Genomic DNA, 26,626 nt, shown 5'->3' on the forward strand with positions numbered 1-26,626 from the left:
AATATTCACCCAAAGAAATATTCGACCATTGAGAAGGAGACATTGGGCGGGGTTCTCCGTTGCCTGATGGCAAAATCGTGATCGGCGATCGGACGGACAATCCCGGAATCGGGGCCGGCGCCCATTTGTTGCCAGTTTCAGATTCTCCGCTCCAACCAAACCGGTGTCATCGTGATGCGCACCGCGTGCAGTCGCAAGGCCATGAGCACCTCTTCGGGGTGGCCAGGGGATGGGCTGTTGGGTTGCAGTTGGCGGGTTAGGTTTCGTGCACGGCTGGCGCCATGTTGTACGGTGCGACCGGTGCTGGTGGTCAGCCGTGCACATGCGCGGCCAGGGACCCGGCCATTTTCCGGCTGTTTCCTGCGCGATGCGTGGGCGTTTTGTGTACTAGCCCCTCACTGGTACCGGAATCGCTGAGGGGTTCGTGGCGATTTGCCGTCGTGAAGCACCATGGGTCGCACGCTGCAGTCGGCACTTAGCCGCAGAAACGGAGAATCCCGCCCATTGAGTTTGGTATCGGTGTTACAACATTTTGACATTTATGTTGCAAACAATTCATCGGAGACAATTGTATATACAGACCATAATCCATTTAAGTGTCTGGAAAAGTTTAAGGATCAAAATGCAAGACTGTTTGGATGGAGATTATTCCTACAACCATTTAACCTAAAAATTATACATGTATCAGGATGAGAAAACGAGATTTCTGATGCTATATCATTGAAATGAGAGAAGACTGGAACATTCGAAGGGGGCAAGGAAAGACTGAATTGGACTATACTAATGTTTAAATTTTCATGCCGAAACGTAACATGATATGTATCTTATAGAATATTAGTTGTGTTTAGCATTGAGTAAGGTTTAGAGTTGAAAGGCTTTGGAAAATGAAGCCATCTACAGTCATGTTTTTAAAATCCTGGTTTGAAAGACAGCTAGGCTTTTTGGAGCCAGAAGTGCAATTAAAGCATCGTAACAGTTTGGGCTAATGGACTTTTATTTAGATTAAAAGGGTTCCTTGGGGAGTAGATAATTAGATACATTGTGTTCAGCTTCGTGCGGTGATGGGAGTTAATTGGAGGGGCCAGAGTTGAAGCAGTCGGGTGTTGAGATTCTCAGTGTTAGTTTTCGCCTGGAAGGTGAGCTGAGAACGTTTCTGAAGAAATACAGCCAGAGATTCTACATTATTCTGACAGGGTGCCAGGTCTCTTTCTTTCTTTTTAAAAAAAAAAATATATAATTAAAGTTTTCAAACACAATTTTTCCACCTTACAGATCAACAAAAATGATAACACAATAGCTAATAAGTAACATTATTTAAATAAAATAGTGAACTAACAAAGTAACAAAAAATAGTGCTCCCCCCCCTCCAGAACAAAACAGGTTGCCCCCCCCCCCCCCGGGCTGCTGCTGACGATCTATTTTTCCTTAACGTTCCGCGAGATAGTCAAGGAACGGTTGCCACCGCCTGGAGAATCCCTGAACCGATCCTCTCAACGCAAACTTCATCCGTTCCAGTTTTATGAACCCTGCCATATCATTTATCCAGGCCTCCACGCCGGGGGGTTTCACTTCCTTCCACATGAGTAAGATCCTTCGCCGGGCTACCAGGGACGCAAAGGCCAGAATATTGGCCTATTTCGCCTCCTGCACTCCCGGCTCATCCGCTACCCCAAATATAGCTAACCCCCAACTTGGCTTGAGCCGGACCTTCACCACCTTTGAAATAACCTTTGCCACTCCCCTCCAGTACTCATCCAGTGCCGGACACGACCAAAACATGTGTGTGTGGTTCGCCGGGCTTCCCAAGCACCTCCTGCACCTGTCCTCCACCCTGAAGAACCTGCTCAGCCTTGCTCCCGTCATGTGTGCTCTGTGTAGAACCTTGAATTGTATCAGGCTAAGCCTGGCACACGAGGAAGAGGAATTTACCCTACTTAGGGCATCAGCCCACAGCCCCTCCTCAATCTCCTCCCCCAGCTCTTCTTCCCATTTTCCTTTCAGCTCCTCTACCAGCGCCTCCCCCTCGTCTCTCATCTCCTGATATATTTCGGACACTTTGCCCTCCCCGACCCATACCCCCGAAATCACTCTATCCTGGATCCCCTGTGTCGAGAGCAGCGGAAATTCCCTCACCTGTTGCCTCGTAAACGCCCTCACTTGCATATATCTAAAGATATTCCCCGGGGGCAACTCATATTTTTCCTCCAGCGCTCCCAGGCTCGCAAACGTCCCGTCTATAAACAAATCTCTCAATCTCCTAATTCCTGCCTGATGCCAGCTCTGGAACCCTCCGTCCACCCTTCCTGGAACAAACCTATGGTTATTCCTGATCGGGGACCACACCGAGGCACCCGTCACACCCCTATGTCACCTCCATTGCCCCCAGATCCTTAAGGTTGCCGCCACCACTGGGTTTGTGGTATACCTTTTCGGGGAGAGCAGTAGCGGCGCCGTCACCAGCGCCTTTAGGCTCGTTCCTTTACAGGACGCCATCTCCAGCCTCTTCCACGTCGCCCCCTCTCCCTCCCTCATCCACTTGCGAACCATCGCCACATTGGCGGCCCAGTAATAGTCGTCCAGATTCGGCAACGCCAGTCCCCCTCTGTCCCTGCTGCGCTGCAGGAACCCTCCTTACCCTCGGGTTTTCCCTGCCCACACGAAACTCATAACACTCCTATCTATTTTCTTTAAAAAGGCCTTAGTGACCAAAATGGGGAGACATTGAAACACAAAAAGAAACCTTGGGAGGACCATCATCTTGACCGCCTGCACTCTGCCCGCCAGTGAGAGCGGCAGCATATCCCACCTCTTGAAATCCTCCTCCATCTGCTCCACCAGCCGCGTCAGATTGAGTTTGTGTAAAGTTCCCCAGCTCCTGGCTACCTGAATCCCCAAATATCGGAAGCTCCTTTCCGCTCTCCTTAACGGCAGGCCGTTTATCCCTCTTCCCTGATCCCCGGGGTGTACTACGAAAAGCTCACTCTTCCCCATATTAAGCCTATATCCCGAAAAATCTCCAAACTCCCTCAATATCTGCATAACCTCTGTCATCCCCTCCACAGGATCCGCCACATACAGCAGTTGGTCATCTGCGTAGAGTGACACTCGGTGTTCCTCTCCCCCTCTAACCACCCCCCTCCATTTCCAAGAGTCTCTCAACGCTATGGCCAGTGGTTCAATTGCCAGCGCGAACAGTAATGGGGACAGAGGGCACCCCTGCCTTGTTCCCCTATGTAACTGAAAATACTCCGATCTCTGCTGATTTGTGACTACACTTGCCACTGGGACCCCATAGAGGAGTTTAACCCAACTGACAAACCCCTCTCCGAACCCAAACCTCCTCAGCACCTCCCATAAATACTCCCACTCTACCCTATCAAATGCCTTCTCTGCATCCATCGCTGCCACTATCTCTGCCTCCCCCTCCGCTGGGGGCATCATTATCACCCCCAACAGCCGTCGCACGTTAACATTCAATTGTCTCCCCTTTACAAACCCTGTCTGGTCTTCATGCACCACCCCCGGGACACAATCCTCGATCCTCATCGCCAGCACTTTTGCCAGCAACTTGGCATCTACATTCAGGAGCGAGATAGGCCTATATGACCCGCATTGCAGCGGATCTTTATCTCGCTTCAGGATTAATGATATCGTCGCCTCCGACATTGTCGGGGGTAGGGCCCCCCCCTTCTCTGGCCTCGTTAAAGGTTCTTGCCAACAGCGGGGCCAACAAGTCCACATACTTCCTATAAAATTCCACCGGGAACCCGTCTGGTCCCGGTGCCTTCCCTGCCTGCATGTTCCCCAGTCCTTTAGTCACCTCGTCCACCCCGATTGGCGCCCCCAGACCTGCCACCTCCTGCTCCTCCACCCTTGGGAACCTTAGTTGGTCCAAAAACTGTTGCATCCCCTCTTTTCCCTCCGGGGGTTGGGACCTATTTAGCCTCTCATAAAAGGTCTTAAACACCTCATTTACCTTCCCTGCACTCCGCACCGTCGTTCCCGTTTCATCCCTAACTCCCCCTATTTCCCTCGCCGCTATCCTCTTACGAAGTTGGTGGGCCAGCAGCCGGCTCGCCTTTTCCCCATATTCGTATCTCATCCCCTGTGCCTTCCTCCACTGTGCCTCTGCCTTCCCTGTGGTCAGCAGGTCAAACTCCGTCTGATGTCTTCGCCTCTCCCTATATAGTCCTTCGTCCGGGGCCTCCGCATATCTTTTATCCACACTCAAAATCTCCCCACTAATCTCTCCCTTTCTTTGCCCTCTTTTTTCTCCTTGTAAGCCCTAATGGAGATCAACTCTCCCCGAACCACCGCCTTCAGCGCTTCCCATACTACCCCCACCTGGACCTCACCATCATCATTGGCCTCCAGGTACCTTTCAATACATCCCCGCACCCTTCCACAGACTCCCTCATCCGCCAATAGTCCCACATCCAGTCGCCAGAGTGGGCACTGTTCCCTCTCCTCTCCTAGTTCCAGATCCACCCAGTGCGGGGCATGGTCTGAAACGGCTATGGCCGAGTACTCCATTCCTGCCACCCTCAAAATCAGTGCCCTACTCAAAACAAAGAAATCAATCCGGGAGTATACCTTATGGACATGGGAGAAAAAGGAAAACTCTTTGGCCAACAGCCTAGCAAATCTCCACGGATCCACTCCCCCCATTTGCTCCATAAACCCCCTGAGCACCTTGGCCACTGCCAGCCTTCTTCCGGTCCTGGATCTAGACCGATCTAACACTGGATCCAGCACAGTATTGAAATCCCCCCCACATTACCAGGCTTCCTACCTCCAGGTCCGGGATACGTCCCAGCATCCGCTTCATAAATCCCGCATTATCCCAGTTCGGGGCATATACATTTCCCAGCATGACCTCCATTCCTTGCAATCTACCACTCACCATCACATATCTGCCACCGTTGTCCACTACTATATTCCTAGCCTCGAACGACACCCGTTTCCCCACCAATATAGCCACCCCTCTATTTTTCGCGTTCAACCCTGAGTGGAACACCTGTCCCACCCATCCTTTCCTTAACCTAACCTGATCCGCCACCTTCAGATGCGTCTCCTGAAGCATGGGCAGGTCTCTTTCTTAAAGTGGTATCAAAGTGGACTATCCAGGACACCTCCATACAGCAAGTATTCCTGCGTACTAACTGTATTTACAAGTGGATTGAAAGCTGAGATGGTTTTGCTGTTTGAGTGGAGATAATGATAGCAGTTATTGTGTCAGTATTGATTAGCATTGTTTAAGGGGTAATTGTAAACCATTATATTGTGAGATAACAAATATTTTTTTTTAAGATTTAGAGTACCCAATTATTTTTTGTTCCAATTAAGGGGCAATTGTAGCATGGCCAATCCACCTAAACTGCACATCTTTGGGTTGTGGGGGTGAAACCCACGCAGTCATGGGGCGAATGTGCAAACTCCACACAGACAATGACCCAGGGCCGGGATTCGAACCCGGGTCCTCAGCGCTGCAGTCCCAGTGCAACCAGTGCACCACCGTACTGCCCTTATTAAAGATACTTTAATACTGTGTTAGTAATAAAGTTTGTTTTAATATACCCCACCCTTATTTTGCATGAAATCACTCCTGGAGTGAGGTATCCTTTCCTCACAGTCTTGCAAAATTGAAATAAAATATTGGGTCACTGTCCAGTATCCTAGGTACTGTTGTATTTTGGTCCAAGGTCTGATAGCCCCCCCCCCCCCCCCCCCCCCCCCCCGCCAGACCATGCGGTGGTCCATTTAAATCACTGTTCACTTCGGCGGGACTGTAATATCCCACTGGGTGGGGGAGGCTATAAAAACCTGCTCATGTTCTCAGTGTGAAAGGACCATGATCATAGAGCATTATACAGCCCTGCTCGGCATTTGTTTCTGAGCATTATCAATACCAGCCCACGCTAATGGTTGATTATCCACTAGTTAGCTGCTAATATCATTAAATTGCTGTTTGGAGGGAGGGACTTCTCACCTAGATTTTCCCGCAGTAGCCATGTCAGCACAGAGTCTCTGTATGGGATGAAATCAGTTTTCTTCTTTTTCTTGTTCTGTTCAGTGTTGAAACAAGAAACAAAAAAAAATCACAAACAGAATGCATGAACAAGCTTAGATTGGACACAGCCGTCTAATTGAATTAAACATTGGTCGCCGTTGCAAATTTTGTTTGCCTCCCAAGCTCTTCCTCAGACATGGACACCTCGCTGGGATGCAGTTAAACTGTACCCCTGCCCAATCCCCTCCTGTGATGTTCTGTGGTGAGTGTGAGCAGATTGTGGGCGAGGGATGGCCAAGAGCTGGGGTCCAGCCTGACTCCATCCCCTTTCTAAAGGCCTCACTAGTTAGGAGCAGGGGCCTCAGTTTCCTCACTCTAGTTCAGGGCTTCAACTAACTAAAAATGTAGTTCTGGAACCAATCTGTCGCACTGAGAGACAAGGGCATCCGTGATACAGCAAACAATGTGATGCCATCTTTCATTCTAACAAAGGGACATAAACATTTTCCAAAACACTGATAGTTGACTTGGGGAAATAGTTGTGGACAGGAGAGTCAGTTTTACTGACTCACCTTCAGTCATGGGTTATCTTACTGGAAATGAAGGTGGCCATCGAACCTGACCGCCCATAAAGACATATCCAAATGCTAATGGTGAGAATGCCCTATCCAATGGATTTTCCAGCGTCAAAGCTTTAGCAATGTCAGCTTAACTTGCTGCCGGGCAGCTGAATGCATGAGGCAAGGCTGGAGGTTAAGAAACATTTTTTAATAGATGACTTTAGCCAGAGTTGACGGCCAAGCAACACTGTGGCAGGTACTGCAGCCATTTCAATTTCCCTACTAAATAAAGCACACATATAGATTAAAACCTGGATGATCCCCGGAACACCTACTGGAGTCAACACTTGTTGGAATGGCTGGGAGCGCCCTTGGCCCGGTGACGTGACGTTACTGGCAGATAGGAAAATCCCGTCCAGATGTTACAACATCAGCTACACACCCAGAAGAACATTTCCCAATTTATTTTAATGCAATTTGGTATGAAGGCGATGCTGAACCAGGTGCCCGAGTGTGGACTCATGCCTTTCAATTCAAACCACAAGCATCTTATGGATTTGGTCTGAAAATATGATTATTTGAGTGTTCTAGGGAGTTTAAATTAAAATTGGCTTGATTGCAATTGTGCTTTGGAAACTATTTCACAGCCTGTCTGGTTCAATTGGAAAATCTGTCCAAAGTCTTTGGAGATAAATTCATGGTTAGCAGCTTCTGTGGACAATAAGAAGAAGCACCGCCATGAGAATGCGGTACTACACACACACAGTAATTTAGTGCTGAGGTTGCAGTTATTAATTTTCTATTTACTTCAATGAGTTAAGTTTAAAAACTACTGGAACATCTACAGTTTGTTAGTGTTCACTGTTCTTTTACTGTCTAATAAATTAGTTCCAAATGAAGACTTGGCCATAGTCCAGTACATGCTCAAAAGCTGTTCACCTTCCAGTTCCGATAAAAGGACATTGGACTGGAACATTGGGGATGATTTTGACTGTGTAAGTTAATGGCTTATAAACGCTGTTTCTCTCCAAAGGAACTGCCTGAGATTTTCCAGCATTTTCTGATCTCAGTCCAGTGCAGTGTTACTCTTCTAATCTTATAAAGAACAGGAGATCTTCTGAGGTAATGATTAGCACCATAACAAAAGTGAGCATTATTTTGTGATTAATCCCTGGGCACAATCTTGGCTCACTTTAATATCTGGCTGATGCACGATCAATGACCACTAAAGCGAGGTTGTAGTCCAACTGAAGGCTTTAATAAGCTAGATCTTTCCCCCAGCAGCTCGGGTACAGAAAGAGGGCTGCTGGGGCGGCACGGGCTCTAATACCCCGCCTTGCAGCCTGACCAATAGGAAACATACAATATCTACCAATGGTGTTCCAGCATTACCAGGTACCGTAATACCTCTACACAGACTACCACACTGGCAAATTAATTTTCGAAGAATAGGCGTGAAGGGGTCACCTAAAAAATTGGTCTGAGAGACTAAACCACGAGAAAATGGCTATTTATTTAGGAAGGAGCCAAATACCCCAATCCCCAAGAAGCACATATAGGGGACATGCATGAACCCCTCACTGTACCATCTAGCCAGGAAGTTACACCATGGTCAGGGTTTACCCGCCCCACCATGGTGTGTCTCTCCAGACACCCCCCCCCCCCCCCCCCCCAGCAGATGTGGTGGAACTTTTACTTCGGCGGGACCATACTGTCCCATCCGGCAGGAGGGTCCATAAAATGCTGGCTCCAAGTATTAACTTTCCACTTTAGTTTCTCAGCCTCTGCTCCGTGCAAGAAAGGTTTGGAGTTACTGCACAAAGCAACATGGCTTCGTTTGACAACTGTGAAGCTCAGGCTGATGTCAAAGATTCTCAAACTGGTAGCAGTCAATGTTTCCTCCCCTCCTCTCCTGAATTGGCTGAGATACAGCCCCATGGGCATCGGTTACCCTCATTTACTTCACCAAAGTGCTGAAGCTTTCATGGATGAACCTAGGTTGTGAGTGTCAGCAGGTTATATTACTGTCTGGGTATCACTGCTGAGCCTGATCTTGATGCGAACTGAGAGATAGCACAGGTTGAATCCTGTTACTGTGAGTGTCGGAGAGTATTATCCGTACCTTGTTTGATCCCGAATCCTGTAACAAACAGAAAAAGAAAGAGGTTCACTGAATAGATCAGAGGCACATGGTACATCACAACACCTGCAGCACAATACTGCTCTCATCAGAAGTGAGGAGACTACCATTAAAGCATATCAGAATAACACTTGGTGACCGAGTGTCATTATCACAACTAGGATCCCTTTTATTGAGGATGTCACTTTTACAAACAGAATCTGTCCACAAAGGCAATTTTTAATGTGATGATATTGGTGCTTGCTATCAGTCCTAAATGTGGCTTTTACTACTCTTAACGTGTTCCTTGCCTTGTACCTTAATTGTTCATTACAGGTGGTAGACATTAACTGGGGATTTACCAGCAGTGGTTGGCTTAGGAGATACATGCTTGTCATTAGTAACTCTGTAAAAACATATAAAATGTATAAGGACTGGCTCCAGTTCCATCCTTCATCAACTGACTTTCGAGAGTAGAACATCCTGGGCGGGATTCTCCCATCTGAAGGCAGAGTGTTGACGCCGTCGTAAAAACTGGAGAGTTTAACGACGGCGTCATCGGACCGTTAAGTGTAGCGATCGTCTGCCCTACAGGAGGCCAGCACGGCACTGGAGCGACCCACGCCACTCCAGCTGCCGATACCGCCATCAAATATGCGCCGCAGGTCTGCACATGCGCACTGGGACCCGCGGTAGCTTCCTTCTCCGCGCCGGCCCCGCAACATTGCGTAGGGCTACAGGGGCCTGCACGGAGCAAAAGAGGCCGCCACCAGGAGAGGCTGGCCCGCCGATCGGTCGGCCCCGATCGCGGGCCAGGCCACGGTGGAGGCCCCCCCAGGTCAGACCCTCCCTCCCCCCCCACCGGGCCGCCCCCGACAGGATGGACGCCGAGGTCCCGCCGGGTAAGACCAGATGTGAACGGCGCCGGCGGGACTCGTGCTTTTTTGGGTGGCCATTCATCCCATCCCGGGCGGAGAATCGACGGGGAGGCCGCGTAGTGCGTTCCCCAACTGGCGCCACGCCGGCCATGCCGGCGCCAATGGCGGCGATACTCCAGTCCGAGCGGTGTCGCGCGAACCGCGCCTGGCCCGACGAGTCTCCGAACCAGCGTGGGCTGAGAGATTCCCGCCCCCTGTTCTTGCAAATTATGTTTTGTGGATTTGTTTTTATTCATTTCAAATCCGATCAAAGCTTTGTAAGATCATCAACCAAACCCCACCTTTTAAGACTGATATTTTTCCTGCCTTTGCTCATCACTCACTCAGCTGTGGGTTCAAGTTCGACAACCGCAGACTTGAGCATTAAATTCTAATTTGACTTTTTGGTGTAGTTCTGGCAGAGTGCTGCACTGCCAGAGGTCTATTTCAGATGAAATGTTAAACCGAGGTCCTGCCCACTCTCTCTGCTGCATGTAAAAGATCCCATGACTATTGTGAGGAGCAGGGAAATTCTTCTCAGTCGTCTGTCCAAGATTTCTTCCACAATCAACATTACTAAAAAAAGACCATTCCTGTTGGTCCAACCTTTGCTGTCTGCAAATTGGTTTCCACTTTTCCTGCTTTACAACAGTAACTACAGATAGTGCTTTATTGGCTCCAAAATGCTTTGGGAAGTTCTGAGATCATGAAAGGTGCGGTAAAAATGCACCCATTTCTTTTTTTTAAAGTATTTTTTCGTTGTGAGGGATCAACTATGCGCATTGCCTCATGTGTCAAAAAGTCTCCCTCGTATCCTAACAAAGAGGACTGGACACAGTACTTGGTTTAAGATCTGACCAAAACCCTGACTTCCTCTAACTTGAATCCTATTTGCAATATACATTAATGTTTTAGATGAGAGAACTAAATGTAATATTTCCAAATTTGCAGACAACACAAAGCTGGGTGGGAGAGTGAGCTGTGAGAAGGATGCAGAGATGCTTCAGTATGATTTAGATAAGCTGAGTGGGTAAATTCATGGAAGATGCCATATAATGTGGATAAATGTGAGGTTATTCACTTTGGTAGCAGAAACAGGAAGGTAGATTATCTGAATGGCTATAGACTGAGAAAGGGGAAGGTGCAACGAGACCTTGGTGTTCTTGTACACCATTTGTTAAAAGTAAGCAAGAGGTAAAGAAGGTAAATTATCTGTTGGTTTTTATAGTGAGAGGCCAACAAATCAAAACGTATAGTTATGCATGGCCACGGACGAGGCCATTCTCCGGCCGTTTATTTTTTGGTCCCGGGAGTTTTATGTGGCACGGCTGCTAGCCCCTTATCGGTCGCAGGATCGGTGATGGAGCGCTGCTGATTTTTACCATGTAAAACACCACAGATCCTCTGAACTTAGCCTCAGAATCGGAGAATCTGGCCCTGTATGTTTTTAAGAAGCAGTTAGATATAGTTTTGGGGGCTAAAGGGATCAAAGGATAGAAGGGAAAAGCAGGGACAGGATGCTGAGTTGGATGATCAGCCATGATCCGAATGAATGGCGGAGCAGGCTCAAAGGGCCTAGCTTCCATGCTTCAATGTTACTGATGTGGCTATGGATTTGAACATTTTACTGACTTTATTAATCGCTGCGCTACATTGGCATGGATTCTGCTGGACTCCCTCGGTTGTTTCCAGCTTTTTCCTTTAAACGTGGGGAAAGTGCCAACATCCTCACCATCCCAGAATAACCCAATAAAAGCAACAGGTTGCACTCACCACATCCGCCAGCGCCGAGATGACTTTGCCCAGGGTTGTGAGGGATTTATTGATATTTGCACCTTCCTGTCGCAAACAAGGAAAGAACCATTGAAGACAGAATAGGCAGAAAAGGAACTGAACAGAGGTTCAATTCATTATTGTTTTTCTAATTAAAACAAACACAGACATGACAAACAGACGTAGAAACAGTTTGCTGTCTGCTTTATCAATTATACGTGGAGTGAGTTGAAATGAGAGTGTTCATTTTAATTGCTCACCCATTCAGGCTGCCACCAGAAAACCCAGTGCAAAACAGGACACTTTTCAAAGTGTTATATGGAAGCTCAAGTTTAAGAGATATGAGGACGCACCTCGTGGGCCTAATATGATTCCAAGTGAAAAGGCACCCATGTGATCGGGAGTACTTCGCACACCTATAACAAACTAACTGCGGCTGTCAAAGAGCATACTTTCGTGACATGCTTCCAACTTCACTGCGAGTGCATCGAAACCCTTCAAAACTGGGAGGTGGAATATTGACGAGACTCGTAGCTGCGCCAAGGGGGTCTTGTGGCGCAGTGGGTAGCATCCCTGCCTCTGGGCCAGAAGCTCTGGGTTTGAGTCCCAGTCCAGGACTTGACGGCCAAGGAATGTGCGATCGTAACCCGGCCAAAGAGATTGAGTGTCAACCTGCAAATCCTTCCAACGCGCAAATAGCTGGTAGAAAGAACGGGAGTGACTCCTGGTCAGCCTCGCTTGATGAGGAGTGGCTTCCGTCAAGCTATAAGTCTCTGGCAGCAGACTGGTGACCTGTTCCAGGAATAACTAGCTATGATAACAGGCAAAAGTCTGCCAGTGGGTGTGGGAATAGATTGGGAATAACAGCACTGACTGTGATATCACTGATTCCAGGGATGGCGGGACTGTCATATGAGGAGTGATTGACCAGGTTGGGATTGTTCTCGCTGGAGTTCAGAAGAATGAGGGGGGATCTCATAGAGACTTATAAAATTTGAACAGGACTAGACAGGTTGATGCAGGGAAGTTGTTCCCGATGGTGGGTGTGTCCAGAACCAGGGGTCACAGTCTGAGGATTCAGGGCAAACCATTTCGGACAGATATCAGGAGACATTTCTTCACCCAGAGAGTGGTGAGCCTGTGGAATTCATTACCACAGGAAGTTGTTGATGCTAAAACATTGAATATATTCAAGAGGTGGCTAGATATGGCACTTGGGGCAAAAGAGATCAAAGGTTATGGGAGAAAGCAAGATTAGGCTATTGAGTTGGATGATCAGCCATGATCGTGATAAATGTCAGAGCAGGCTCGAAGGGCCATAAGGCCTTCTACTGCTTCTATCTTCTATGTATCCATGTATAAGAGGGACAGGGTATTATAAATTGGTGCTCAGGCTTCCGGTTGCGGCTATGCCTGGGTAGGGCGCACGGTCGGCAGCTCCCGCCGAGAACGGACGTTCTTTTAAGGAGCTCCAGCGGCACACGACTATTCCCGCGTGGGAAGGAAGCAGTGAGGGTCCCCCAGCACTGTATGGAGTGGACCAGGAGCGGAGCGGCCAAAAAGGTGGCACTAGAGAAGAGAGGAGAACGGGCGCAAGAAAGCAAGATGACGGCGGGCGGGGACCAGGTAGTGTGGGCTCAGTGGTCACGGGAGCAGCAGGAGTTTTTGAGAAGCTGCTTTGCGGAATTGAAGGCGGAGATGTTGGCCCCTATGAAGGCGTCGATTGAAAGGCTGGTGGAGACCCAAAAGATGTAGGGGATGGCAATAAAGGAGGTGCAGCAGAAGGCCTCTGATAATGAGGATGAGATCCTGGGCCTGGCTGTCAAAATGGAAGCGCACAAGGCGTTGCATAAAAAATGGCAGCAGAAGTTCGAGGACCTGCAGAATAGGTCGAGGAGGAAGAACCTGCAGATTCTGGGTCTCCCTGAGTGCGTGGAGGGGTCGGATGCTGGGGCATATGTGGCTACGATGCTGAGTACGCTGATGGGCGCGGGAGCCTTCCTGAGGCCCCTGGAGCTGGATGGGGCGCACAGGGTCCTGGCGAGGAAGCTGAGGGCGAATGAACCACCGAGGGCCGTGGTGGTAAGGTTCCACCGCTTCACCGACAGGGAGTGTGTCCTGTGATGGGCGAAGAAGGAGCAGAGCAGTAGGTGGGAAAATGCCAAAATCCGCATCCATCAGGACTGGAGTGCAGAGCTGGCGAAGAAGCAGGCAGGGTTCAACCGGGCCAAGGCGGTTCTCCACGGAAAGGGGGTGAAGTTCGGGTTGCTACAGCCGGTGCGGCTGTGGGTCACGTATCAGGACTGTCATCACTATTTTGATACGCCAGATGAGGCGTGGACCTTTATCAAAAATTAGAAGTTGTAGCATGTTACGGGGGATGCTGGGAAGTGGGAGGGGGGGTGAGGTTTTTTCTTTATGTGGGCTTGTTTGGGGGGGGTTGTCCCCGGCGTTTTTTTGGGGTTGTGTGGGCCTGTGGCCCTGGGCCTTCGGGGATTGGGGTGAGGCTGCAGGTGGAAGGAGCTGTGCCACAGGGGGCGGGGTCGGTCCAGGCAGGGAGCGCGGGCTTTTTCCCTCGAAAAGGGGGGGTGGGACCCGAGGCGGGGGGCGGTATTGGCTTGGTGTCCACATTGTTTTATAGGGGGTAGAGGGGGGACTTTGTCCACCCCACGTTAGTGGGGGGAGGGCTGGAAACTTCGAGAGGGAAGCCAGTCGGGGGATCGGAGATAGAGGCGGGAGCGGCCAGGGTCAGCAGGAGTCAGCTGACTTACGGGAGTGCAATGGGACGAGCAGGGGGGGTTAAGCAGTTGCTTGGCCGGGGGAGCGGGGGAGTTGGGGGGGGGGGGGGGGAACTGGGTTGCTGCTGTGCTGACTGAGGGGGAGTTGAAGGTAAGAGGGTGTTGCCTGGTATGGAGGGAAGATCTTATGAGGAAAGGCTGAGGGACCTGAGGCTGTTTTCGTTAGCGAGAAGAAGGTTAAGAGGTGACTTAATTGAGGCATACAAGATGATCAGAGGATTGGATAGGGTGGACAGTGAGAACCTTTTTCCTCGGTTGGTGATATCTAGCATGAGGGGACATAGCTTTAAATTGAGGGGAGATAGATATAAGACAGGTGTCAGAGGTAGGTTCTTTACTCAGAGAGTAGTAAGGGTGTGGAATGCCCTGCCTGCAACAGTAGTGGACTCGCCAACACGAAGGGCATTCAAATGGTCATTGGATCGACATATGGACGATAAGAGAATAGTGTAGATGGGCTTTAGAGTGGTTTCACAGGTCGGCGCAACATCGAGGGCCGAAGGGCCTGTACTGCGCTGTAATGTTCTATGTTCTAGAGGGGGGAACACGGTGCGGAGTCCAGCTAAAATAAACAAGGTCTTTAGGGACTTTTATGGTAAGTTGTACAAGTCAGACCTGGAAGGGGGGGGGGGGCAGTTCCTGGACCAACTGAGGTTCCCAAGGGTGGAGGAGGGGCAGGTAGAGGGTTTGGGGGCCTCGATCGAGATGGAGGAGCTAGTTAAGGGGTTGGGGAGTATGCAGACGGGCAAGGCCCCGGGGCTGGATGGGTTCCCGGTTGAGTTCTACAGGACGTTCTCGGAGCTGTTGGGCCCGTTGTTGCTGAGAACCTTTAATGAGGCGAAGGAAAAGGGAATCCTTCCCCCGACGATGTCGCAGGCTTTGATCTCACTTATCCTCAAGCGGAGTAAGGACCCGCTGCAGTGTGGCTCTGATAGGCTGATTTTGCTCCTCAATGTAGATGCCAAGCTGTTGGCAAAGATCTTGGCCACCAGGATTGAGGATTGTGTCCCGAGAGTGATACATGAGGACCAGACGGGGTTTGTGAAGGGCAGGCAGCTGAACACGAATGTGCGGAGGCTCCTGAATGTGATTATGATGCCCTCGGAGGGGGGGGGGATGCGGAAGTGGTAGCGGCAATGGACGCAGAGAAGGCCTTTGACCGGGTGGAGTGGGAGTACCTGTGGAAGGTGTTAGGCAGATTTGGGTTTGGGGAGGAGTTCATAGGGTGGGTTAAATTGCTGTACCAGGCCCCGGTGGTGAGTGTATCGACGAACCGGCTGTGATCAGGGTATTTTAGGTTGTACCGTGGAACGAGGCAGGGGTGCCCTTTGTCCCCTCTGCTCTTTGCCCTGGCGATCGAGCCGCTGGCCATGGCGTTGAGGGAGTCCAGAAACTGGAGGGGGTTGGTTCGGGGGGGGGAGGAGCACCATGTCTCACTGTATGCGGATGACCTGCTGCTGTACATTGCGGATCCAGTGGAGGGGATGGGGGAGGTCATGCAGACCCTTAGGGAGTTTGGAGACTTCTCGGGATATAAGCTCAACATGGGGAAGAGCGAGCTGTTTGTGGTGCATGCGAGGGGCCAGGAAAAGAGGTTGGAGGAGCTACCACTCAAGATGGTGGAGAGGAGTTTTCGGTATTTGGGTATCCAGGTGGCTAAGAGTTGGGGGGTCTTGCATCAGCTCAATCTGGCACGGCTGGTGGACGAGATGGAGGAGGACTTCAGGAGGTGGGACATGGTGCCACTCTCCCTGGCGGGTAGGGTGCAGTCCGTTAATATACGGTCCTCACTTCCGGTTGTGGCAATGCAAAGCTAAGTCGCACGTTCGGCAGCTCCAGCTTGGAACAAACTTTTGGGTTCTTTTCAGGGCCCCCAACGGCATTTTTTCGACATTTCCCAGTGTGGGAAGAAGATTCAGGGTCAGCAGGAGTCAGCTGACTTACGGGAGTGCAATGGGACGAGCAGGGGGGGTTAAGCAGTTGCTTGGCCGGGGGAGCGGGGGAGTTGGGGGGGGGGGGGAACTGGGTTGCTGCTGTGCTGACTGAGGGGGAGTTGAAGGTAAGAGGGTGTTGCCTGGTATGGAGGGAAGATCTTATGAGGAAAGGCTGAGGGACCTGAGGCTGTTTTCGTTAGCGAGAAGAAGGTTAAGAGGTGACTTAATTGAGGCATACAAGATGATCAGAGGATTGGATAGGGTGGACAGTGAGAACCTTTTTCCTCGGTTGGTGATATCTAGCATGAGGGGACATAGTTTTAAATTGAGGGGAGATAGATATAAGACAGGTGTCAGAGGTAGGTTCTTTACTCAGAGAGTAGTAAGGGTGTGGAATGCCCTGCCTGCAACAGTAGTGGACTCGCCAACACGAAGGGCATTCAAATGGTCATTGGATCGACATATGGACGATAAGAGAATAGTGTAGATGGGCTTTAGAGTGATTTCACAGGTCGGCGCAACATCGAGGGCCGAAGGGCCTGTACTGCGCTGTAATGTTCTATGTTCTAGAGGGGGGAACACGGTGCGGAGTCCAGCTAAAATAAACAAGGTCTTTAGGGACTTTTATGGTAAGTTGTACAAGTCAGACCTGGAAGGGGGGGGGGGCAGTTCCTGGACCAACTGAGGTTCCCAAGGGTGGAGGAGGGGCAGGTAGAGGGTTTGGGGGCCTCGATCGAGATGGAGGAGCTAGTTAAGGGGTTGGGGAGTATGCAGACGGGCAAGGCCCCGGGGCTGGATGGGTTCCCGGTTGAGTTCTACAGGACGTTCTCGGAGCTGTTGGGCCCGTTGTTGCTGAGAACCTTTAATGAGGCGAAGGAAAAGGGAATCCTTCCCCCGACGATGTCGCAGGCTTTGATCTCACTTATCCTCAAGCGGAGTAAGGACCCGCTGCAGTGTGGCTCTGATAGGCCGATTTTGCTCCTCAATGTAGATGCCAAGCTGTTGGCAAAGATCTTGGCCACCAGGATTGAGGATTGTGTCCCGAGAGTGATACATGAGGACCAGACGGGGTTTGTGAAGGGCAGGCAGCTGAACACGAATGTGCGGAGGCTCCTGAATGTGATTATGATGCCCTCGGAGGGGGGGGGATGCGGAAGTGGTAGCGGCAATGGACGCAGAGAAGGCCTTTGACCGGGTGGAGTGGGAGTACCTGTGGAAGGTGTTAGGCAGATTTGGGTTTGGGGAGGAGTTCATAGGGTGGGTTAAATTGCTGTACCAGGCCCCGGTGGTGAGTGTATCGACGAACCGGCTGTGGTCAGGGTATTTTAGGTTGTACCGTGGAACGAGGCAGGGGTGCCCTTTGTCCCCTCTGCTCTTTGCCCTGGCGATCGAGCCGCTGGCCATGGCGTTGAGGGAGTCCAGAAACTGGAGGGGGTTGGTTCGGGGGGGGGAGGAGCACCATGTCTCACTGTATGCGGATGACCTGCTGCTGTACATTGCGGATCCAGTGGAGGGGATGGGGGAGGTCATGCAGACCCTTAGGGAGTTTGGAGACTTCTCGGGATATAAGCTCAACATGGGGAAGAGCGAGCTGTTTGTGGTGCATGCGAGGGGCCAGGAAAAGAGGTTGGAGGAGCTACCACTCAAGATGGTGGAGAGGAGTTTTCGGTATTTGGGTATCCAGGTGGCTAAGAGTTGGGGGGTCTTGCATCAGCTCAATCTGGCACGGCTGGTGGACGAGATGGAGGAGGACTTCAGGAGGTGGGACATGGTGCCACTCTCCCTGGCGGGTAGGGTGCAGTCCGTTAATATACGGTCCTCACTTCCGGTTGTGGCAATGCAAAGCTAAGTCGCACGTTCGGCAGCTCCAGCTTGGAACAAACTTTTGGGTTCTTTTCAGGGCCCCCAACGGCATTTTTTCGACATTTCCCAGTGTGGGAAGAAGATTCAGGGTCAGCAGGAGTCAGCTGACTTACGGGAGTGCAATGGGACGAGCAGGGGGGGTTAAGCAGTTGCTTGGCCGGGGGAGCGGGGGAGTTGGGGGGGGGGGGGAACTGGGTTGCTGCTGTGCTGACTGAGGGGGAGTTGAAGGTAAGAGGGTGTTGCCTGGTATGGAGGGAAGATCTTATGAGGAAAGGCTGAGGGACCTGAGGCTGTTTTCGTTAGCGAGAAGAAGGTTAAGAGGTGACTTAATTGAGGCATACAAGATGATCAGAGGATTGGATAGGGTGGACAGTGAGAACCTTTTTCCTCGGTTGGTGATATCTAGCATGAGGGGACATAGCTTTAAATTGAGGGGAGATAGATATAAGACAGGTGTCAGAGGTAGGTTCTTTACTCAGAGAGTAGTAAGGGTGTGGAATGCCCTGCCTGCAACAGTAGTGGACTCGCCAACACGAAGGGCATTCAAATGGTCATTGGATCGACATATGGACGATAAGAGAATAGTGTAGATGGGCTTTAGAGTGGTTTCACAGGTCGGCGCAACATCGAGGGCCGAAGGGCCTGTACTGCGCTGTAATGTTCTATGTTCTAGAGGGGGGAACACGGTGCGGAGTCCAGCTAAAATAAACAAGGTCTTTAGGGACTTTTATGGTAAGTTGTACAAGTCAGACCTGGAAGGGGGGGGGGGGCAGTTCCTGGACCAACTGAGGTTCCCAAGGGTGGAGGAGGGGCAGGTAGAGGGTTTGGGGGCCTCGATCGAGATGGAGGAGCTAGTTAAGGGGTTGGGGAGTATGCAGACGGGCAAGGCCCCGGGGCTGGATGGGTTCCCGGTTGAGTTCTACAGGACGTTCTCGGAGCTGTTGGGCCCGTTGTTGCTGAGAACCTTTAATGAGGCGAAGGAAAAGGGAATCCTTCCCCCGACGATGTCGCAGGCTTTGATCTCGCTTATCCTCAAGCGGAGTAAGGACCCGCTGCAGTGTGGCTCTGATAGGCCGATTTTGCTCCTCAATGTAGATGCCAAGCTGTTGGCAAAGATCTTGGCCACCAGGATTGAGGATTGTGTCCCGAGAGTGATACATGAGGACCAGACGGGGTTTGTGAAGGGCAGGCAGCTGAACACGAATGTGCGGAGGCTCCTGAATGTGATTATGATGCCCTCGGAGGGGGGGGGGATGCGGAAGTGGTAGCGGCAATGGACGCAGAGAAGGCCTTTGACCGGGTGGAGTGGGAGTACCTGTGGAAGGTGTTAGGCAGATTTGGGTTTGGGGAGGAGTTCATAGGGTGGGTTAAATTGCTGTACCAGGCCCCGGTGGTGAGTGTATCGACGAACCGGCTGTGGTCAGGGTATTTTAGGTTGTACCGTGGAACGAGGCAGGGGTGCCCTTTGTCCCCTCTGCTCTTTGCCCTGGCGATCGAGCCGCTGGCCATGGCGTTGAGGGAGTCCAGAAACTGGAGGGGGTTGGTTCGGGGGGGGGAGGAGCACCATGTCTCACTGTATGCGGATGACCTGCTGCTGTACATTGCGGATCCAGTGGAGGGGATGGGGGAGGTCATGCAGACCCTTAGGGAGTTTGGAGACTTCTCGGGATATAAGCTCAACATGGGGAAGAGCGAGCTGTTTGTGGTGCATGCGAGGGGCCAGGAAAAGAGGTTGGAGGAGCTACCACTCAAGATGGTGGAGAGGAGTTTTCGGTATTTGGGTATCCAGGTGGCTAAGAGTTGGGGGGTCTTGCATCAGCTCAATCTGGCACGGCTGGTGGACGAGATGGAGGAGGACTTCAGGAGGTGGGACATGGTGCCACTCTCCCTGGCGGGTAGGGTGCAGTCCGTTAATATACGGTCCTCACTTCCGGTTGTGGCAATGCAAAGCTAAGTCGCACGTTCGGCAGCTCCAGCTTGGAACAAACTTTTGGGTTCTTTTCAGGGCCCCCAACGGCATTTTTTCGACATTTCCCAGTGTGGGAAGAAGATTGCAATATTCCCCCGACAGTGTATGGCTTGGTCCAGGAGTGGGGCGACTAAAAACGTGGTGGTGAACCCAAAGAAGGTGCGAGGGAAGAGCAAGATGGCGGCGAGCGGGGACCAGGCAGCGTGGATGCAGTGGGCGGAGGAGCAACAGGAGGGTATCCAGCGCTGCCTCAGAGAGATTAAAACGGACCTGCTGGAGCCGATGAAGGCTTCAATCGACAAGCTGCTGGAGACCCAGACGGCCCAGGGGGTGGCGATCCGCGAGGTCCGACAAAAGATCTCCGACAACGAGGATGAGATCTTAGGATTTGCGGTAAAGGTGGAGGCGCACGAGGCGCTCCACAAGAAATGGCAGGAACGTTTCGAGGAGATGGAGAATCAGTCGAGGCGGAAGAATTTGCAGATTCTGGGCCACGTGGGGGCCTATGTGGTCACCATGTTAAACTCACTGATGGGAGCGGGGTCCTTCCAGGGGCCCATGGAGCTGGAAGGGGCCCATAGAGTGCTGGCGAGGAGGCCCAAGGCTAACGAGCCCCCGCGGGCGGTGCTGGTGCGGTTTCATCGGTTCGCTGATCGGGAGTGTGTGCTCAGGTGGGCCAAGAAGGAGAGGAGCAGCAGGTGGGAGAACGCGGAGGTTCGAATATACCAGGACTGGAGTGCGGAGGTGGCGAAGAAGAGGGCCGGGTACAACCGGGCGAAGGCGGTGCTGCACAGGAAGGGGGTGAAGTTTGGCATGCTGCAGCCGGCGCGACTGTGGGTCACCTTCAAGGACCGGCACCATTATTTTGAGTCTCCGGAGGAGGCGTGGGCCTTTGTTCAGGCCGAGGAGCTGGACACAAACTGAGGGTCGGGATGGGTGGTCGGGGATTGCTGTTGGTGTGTCACATTTTGAGGGTGGGTTCTTTGCTCTTGTTTCTTTTTGGTTCGGTGAGGGTGGTTAGGGCGGGTTGGGCACTGTTTTGGTTGGGTTGGTCGGGGGGGCTCTTGGAGGGGGGTAAGCAAATGGAACAGGGTGGATGGCCAGTAGTGGTGATGGGGCCCCGTGGAGGAGGGGGAGGCCCGAGTCGGGGGTGAGGGGACTGGGCCTGTAAAAGGAGCTGCGTCAGAGGTGGTGGGGCCGGGCAGGTGGAAAGCGCGGGCTTTTTCCCGCACTGAAGGCTGGACGGGGCGGGGCCGGGGCCGGGGTGGGGAAGCGAGGGTTGTTTCCCGCACTTGGGATGGAAGGGGGAGGCAGAGAGCCTGCTGATGGGTAATAGAGGAGGAGGGTATGTCCCACAATGGGAGGAGTTTAAGGAGAGGAGGGAGTAGCCGGGGTCAGCAGGAGTCAGCTGACTTGCGGGAACGGGCCGGGCGTGGGGTGCGGGCGCGTGGCTGGCCGAGGAGGGGTTATGGCTAGTCGGCAGGGGGGAGGGCATAGGTAGCCCCCTGATTCAGCGGATAACCTGGAATGTAAAGGGACTGAACGGGCCGGTCAAGTGGGCCCGGGTGTTCGCGCACCTGAAGGGGCTGAAGGCGGATGTGGTCATGCTCCAGGAGACACATTTGAAGGTGGCAGACCAGGTAAGATTGAGGAAGGGGTGGGTAGGTCAGGTGTTTCATTCGGGGCTGGATGCCAAAAATCGGGGGGTGGCGATCTTGGTGGGATAGAGGGTGTCGTTCGAGGCGTCGAGCATTGTGACAGACAATGGCGGCGGGTACGTAATGGTAAATGGTAAGCTGCAAGGGGAGAGGGTGGTGCTGGTCAACGTGTACGCCCCGAACTGGGACGATTGCGGGTTTTATGCGGCGCATGTTGGGTCGGATCCCGGACTTGGAAGCAGGGGGCCTGATAATGGGGGGGGGACTTTAACACGGTGTTGGATCCGGCACTGGATCGCTCCATGTCTGGGACGGGTAGCAAGCCGACTGCGGCTAAAGTGCTGAGGGGGTTTATGGACCAGATGGGAGGGCTGGACCCTTGGAGATTTGCAAGGCCGGGGGCTAGGGAATTTTCATTCTTCTCGCATGTTCATAAGGCTTATTTCCCGGATCGACTTTTTTATTATGAGTAGGGCGCTGATAGCGAGAGTAGAGGATACAGAGTACTCGGCGATAGCCATTTCTGATGACGCCCCGCATTGGGTAGACCTAGAGCTGGGGGAGGAGAGGGACCAGCGCCCGTTGTGGCGCATGGAGGTGGGGCTGTTGGCGGACGAGGAGGTGAGTGAGCGGGTCCGAGGAAGCATAGAGAGATACCTGGAGGCCAACGATAACTGGGAGGTCCGAGTGGGGATGGTATGGGAGGCGCTGAAGGCGGTGGTTAGGGGAGAGCTGATCTCCATTAGGGCCCACAAGATAAAGTTCCTCATAAGGCAAGTCGGATGCTGGCGCATCAGCTTCGGAAGCGGGACGCAGCTAGGGAGATCGCGGGAGTTAAGGATAGGGGAGGGAGTGTGGTGCGGAGAGGGGTTGGCATTAATGGGGGCTTCAGGGATTTTTATGAGGAACTGTATCGGTCCGAGCCTCCACTGGAGCAGGGAGGCAGGGTCCGCTTTCTGGACCAATTGAGGTTTCCGAAGGTGGAGGACGGACTCGTGGTGGGATTGGGGGCCCCGATTGGGCTGGAGGAGCTGGCCAAAGGGATAGGGAGCATGCAGGCGGGGAAGGCACCGGGGCCGGACAGTTTCCCGGTCGAATTCTACAAGAAATATACGGACCTGTGGGGCCCGGTGCTAGTTAGGACCTTCAATGAGGCAAGGGAGGGGGGGGCTTCGCCCCCGACGATGTCCCGGGCACTGATCCCTTGATCCTGAAGCGGGACAAGGATCCCCTGCAGTGTGGGTCTTACAGGCCGATTTCGTTGTTAAACGTAGATGCCAAGGTGTTGGCGAAGGTCTTAGCCATGAGGATTGAGGATTGTGTGCCGCAGATCATCCACGAAGACCAGACGGGGTTCGTGAAGGGGAGGCAGTTGAATGCGAATGTGCGGAGGCTCCTGAATGTTATTCTGATGCCGGCGAGGGAGGGGGAGGCGGATACAGTGGTGGCGATGGACGCTGAGAAGACCTTTGATAGGGTAGAGTGGGGGTACTTGTGGGAGGTGCTGAAGAGGTTCGGGTTTGGGGAGGGGTTTGCCAGGTGGGTTAGGCAGGGGTGTCCCCTGTCCCCCAAATCTTCACACTGGCGATTGAACCCCTGGCTATGGCACTGAGGGAGTCGAGGAACTGGAGGTGGTTGGTGCTGGGTGGGGAGGAGCATAGGGTGTCGCTCTATGCGGACGACCTGCTGCTATATGTGGCGGACCCGGTGGGGGAATGCCAGAGGTAATGAGGATCCTCAGGGAGTTCGGGGATTTCTCAGGGTACAAGCTCAACATGGGGAAGAGCGAGTTGTTCGTGGTTCACCCAGGGGACCAGGAGGGGGGGATTGGCGAGCTCCCACTAAAAAGGGCGGAGAGGAGCTTCAGGTGTTTGGGGTCCAGGTGGCCAGGAGCTGGGGGGCCCTGCATAGACTTAATTTCACGAGGCTGGTGGAGCAAATGGAGGAGGAGTTCAAGAGGTGGGACGCGTTGCCGCTGTCCCTGGCGGGTAGGGTGCAGTCAGTTAAGATGACGGTGCTCCCAAGGTTTCTGTTCCTGTTCCAGTGCCTCCCCATTTTTATCCCGAAGGCCTTCTTTAGGCGGGTCAACAGGAGCATAACGGGGGTTTGTGTGGGCGCGAGGGACTCCGAGGATGAGAAGGGTGTTCCTGGAGCGGAGTAGGGATGGGGGGGGGGTGCTGGCACTGCCCAACCTCTGTGGGTACAACTGGGCCACCAATGCGGTGATGGTGCGCAAGTGGGTGATGGAGGAGGAGGGGGCTGCATGGAAGAGGCTGGAGATGGCATCTTGTGAGGGTATGAGTCTGGAGGTGCTGGCAACGGCGCCGCTGCCGCTCCCTCCAATGAGGTATACCACGGGCCCGGTAGTGGTGGCTACCCTCAAAATCTGGGGGCAGTGGAGGCAGCACAGGGGGCAAGTGGGGGCCTCGGTGTGGACCCCAATACGGGGGAACCACTAGTTTGTCCCGGGAGAATAGATGGAGGGTTTTTGGGGTGGCACAGGGCAGGGATACGAAGATTGGGGGACCTGTTTGTGGATGGGAAGTTCGCGAGCCTGGGTGAGCTGGAGAAGAAGTATGGGCTCCCTCCGGGGAACACCTTCAGGTACTTACAGGCAAGGGCGTTTGCCAGACTGCAGGTGGTGGAATTCCCGCGGCTGCTGCCACGCACAGTACAGGACAGGGTGCTCTCGGGGGTGTGGGTTGGAGAGGGAAAGATCTCAGAAACTTACCAGGTGATGCAGGAGGAGGAGGAGGCCTCGCTGGAGGAGCTGAAAGGTAAGTGGGAGGAGGAGTTGGGAGAGGAGATCGAGGAGGGGACGTGGGCAGATGCCCTTGGGAGGGTGAACTCTTCCTCATCGTGCGCGAGGCTCAGCCTCATACAGTTTAAGGTGCTGCACAGGGCACACATGACCGGGACAAGGATGAGCCATTTTTTTGGGGGTGAGGACAGGTGTGTTAGGTGCTCAAGGAGCCCAGCAAATCACACCCATATGTTCTGGGCATGCCCAGCGCTGGAGGAATTTTGGAAGGGCGTAGCGAGGACGGTGTTGAGGGTGGTAGGCTGGGGGCTCGCAATATTTGGGGTTACAGGGGAGCCGGGAGTGCAGGAGGCGAAAGAGGCCGGTATTCTGGCCTTTGCGTCCCTGGTAGCCCGGTGAAGGATTCTTCTTCAGTGGAAGGATGCGAGGCCCACAAGCGTGGAATCCTGGATCAACGATATGGCGGAGTTTATTAAATTGGAGAGGGTGAAATTCGCCTTAAGGGGATCGGTGCAAGGGTTCTTCAGGCGGTGGCAACCATTCTTGGACTTCCTGACAGAACGGTCGACAATGGTCAGCAGCAGCAACCCGGGGGGGAGGGTGGGGGTCTATTTTATTTTTGTTTGTTTAAACTGGGGGATCTGAGGGGGTGTATATATTTGCTATGTTTGCTTTGTGTTAATTCATTATGAAAATGAAAATCACTTATTGTCACAAGTAGGCTTCAAATGAAGTTACTGTGAATAGCCCCTAGTCACCACATTCTGGCGCCTATTCGGGGAGGCTGGTAAGGGAATAAAACCGTGCTGCTGGCCTGCTTTGGTCTGTTTTCAAAGTCAGCGATTTAGCCCAGTGTACTAAATCAGCTGTATAGGGGGGAGGGGGGCACGGGGGTTGTTTTATCTTGTTCTGTATTTTATTCTATTGGGTTCCTTTTTCATTCTGTTGTTGATATTTTGTGAAAACCTCAATAAAAATTTTTTTTTTAAAAAGATGACGGTCCTGCCCAGGTTCCTGTTTGTGTTCCAATGCCTGCCCATTCTCATCACCAAGGCCAAAGCGGGTAAACAGGAGCATTATGGGATTTGTGTGGGCAAATAAGACCCCGAGGGTTAAGAGGCTGTTCTTGGAGCGCAGTCGGGGGGGAAGTGGGTAATGGAGGGAGAGGGGGAGGTGTGGAAAAGGTTAGAGGCGGTGTCCTGTATAGGTACTAGCCTGGGGGCACTGGTGACGGCACCGTTGCCGCTTCCACCGACGTGGAATACCACGAGCGGCGACATTGAGGATTTGGGGGCAGTGGAAACGGCATAGGGGGGAGGTAGAGGCCTCAGTCTGGGCTCCGACACAGGACAACCATAGGTGCGTTCCAGGTAGGATAGATGGTGGGTTCCTAAGCTGGCACCGGGCGGGAATTAAAAGGATGGGGGATTTATTCATCGATGGGACTTTTGCCAGTCTGAGGGCGCTGGAGGAGAAATTTGGGTTACCTCCGGGAAATGCCTTTAGGTATTTGCAGGTTCGGGCGTGCGTGAAAAAGCAGGTGGGGGAATTCCCGCTGCTGCCTGCCCGAAGGATACAGGACATGGTGGTTTCGGGGGGGTGGGTCGGGGAGGGTAACATATTGGAGATATATCAGGAGCTGCAGGAGGCGGAGGAAGCTTCGGTGGAGGAGCTGAAGGGCAAGTGGGAGGAGGAGCTGGGTGAGGAGCTGGATGAGGGCCTGTGGGCTGACGCCCTGGGCAGGGTCAATTCCTCCTCATCTTGCGCCAGGCTCAGCCTGATCCAGTTTAAAGTGGTGCACCGGGCACATATGACAGGAGCGAGGATGAGTAAGTTTTTTGGGGTGGAGGACAGGTGTGTGAGGTGTTCAGGGAGCCCAGCAAACCACATCCATATGTTTTGGGCATGCCCGGAGCTTACGGAATTTTAGAAAGGCTTCGCAAAGGCTATGTCCAAGGTCTCGGATACTCGGGTAAAACCGAGCTGGAGGATAGCGATATTTGGGGGCACGGATGATCCGGGAGTGCAGGAGTCGAAAGAGGCCGGAGTTCTGGCCTTTGCCTCCATGGTAGCCTGGAGAAGGCTCTTGTTAATGTGGAGGGACGCGAAGCCCCCAAGCGTAGAGGCTGGGTCAACTACATAGCGGGGTTTCTTAGGTTGGAGAAGATAAAGTTTGCCTTGCGAGGGTCCTTGCAGGAGTTCTCCGGGCGGTGGCAACCGTTCCTTGACTTTCTCACAGAACGTTAGGTGGAGGTCAGCAGCAG

The 26,626-nt window shown here is 52.6% G+C and overlaps 1 protein-coding gene across 32 annotated transcripts in view; it reads right to left on the reverse strand.

The window, feature by feature from the left end:
• Positions 1–26,626, reverse strand: part of kif1aa (kinesin family member 1Aa) — a 511,250-nt gene that overhangs the window by 287,567 nt on the left and 197,057 nt on the right. For all 32 annotated transcript variants that reach the window (XM_072474808.1, XM_072474806.1, XM_072474807.1 and 29 more), the window contains exons 9-11: positions 11,380–11,445; positions 8,693–8,710; positions 5,990–6,065 (exon numbers count right to left, since the gene is read on the reverse strand). In XM_072474808.1, the coding sequence (XP_072330909.1) occupies positions 5,990–6,065; positions 8,693–8,710; positions 11,380–11,445 (160 nt within the window). The remainder of the gene's footprint in view (positions 1–5,989; positions 6,066–8,692; positions 8,711–11,379; positions 11,446–26,626) is intronic.

Source organism: Scyliorhinus torazame, chromosome 14, assembly GCF_047496885.1.
Source record: "Scyliorhinus torazame isolate Kashiwa2021f chromosome 14, sScyTor2.1, whole genome shotgun sequence".
In the NCBI taxonomy this organism is placed as follows: domain Eukaryota; kingdom Metazoa; phylum Chordata; class Chondrichthyes; order Carcharhiniformes; family Scyliorhinidae; genus Scyliorhinus; species Scyliorhinus torazame.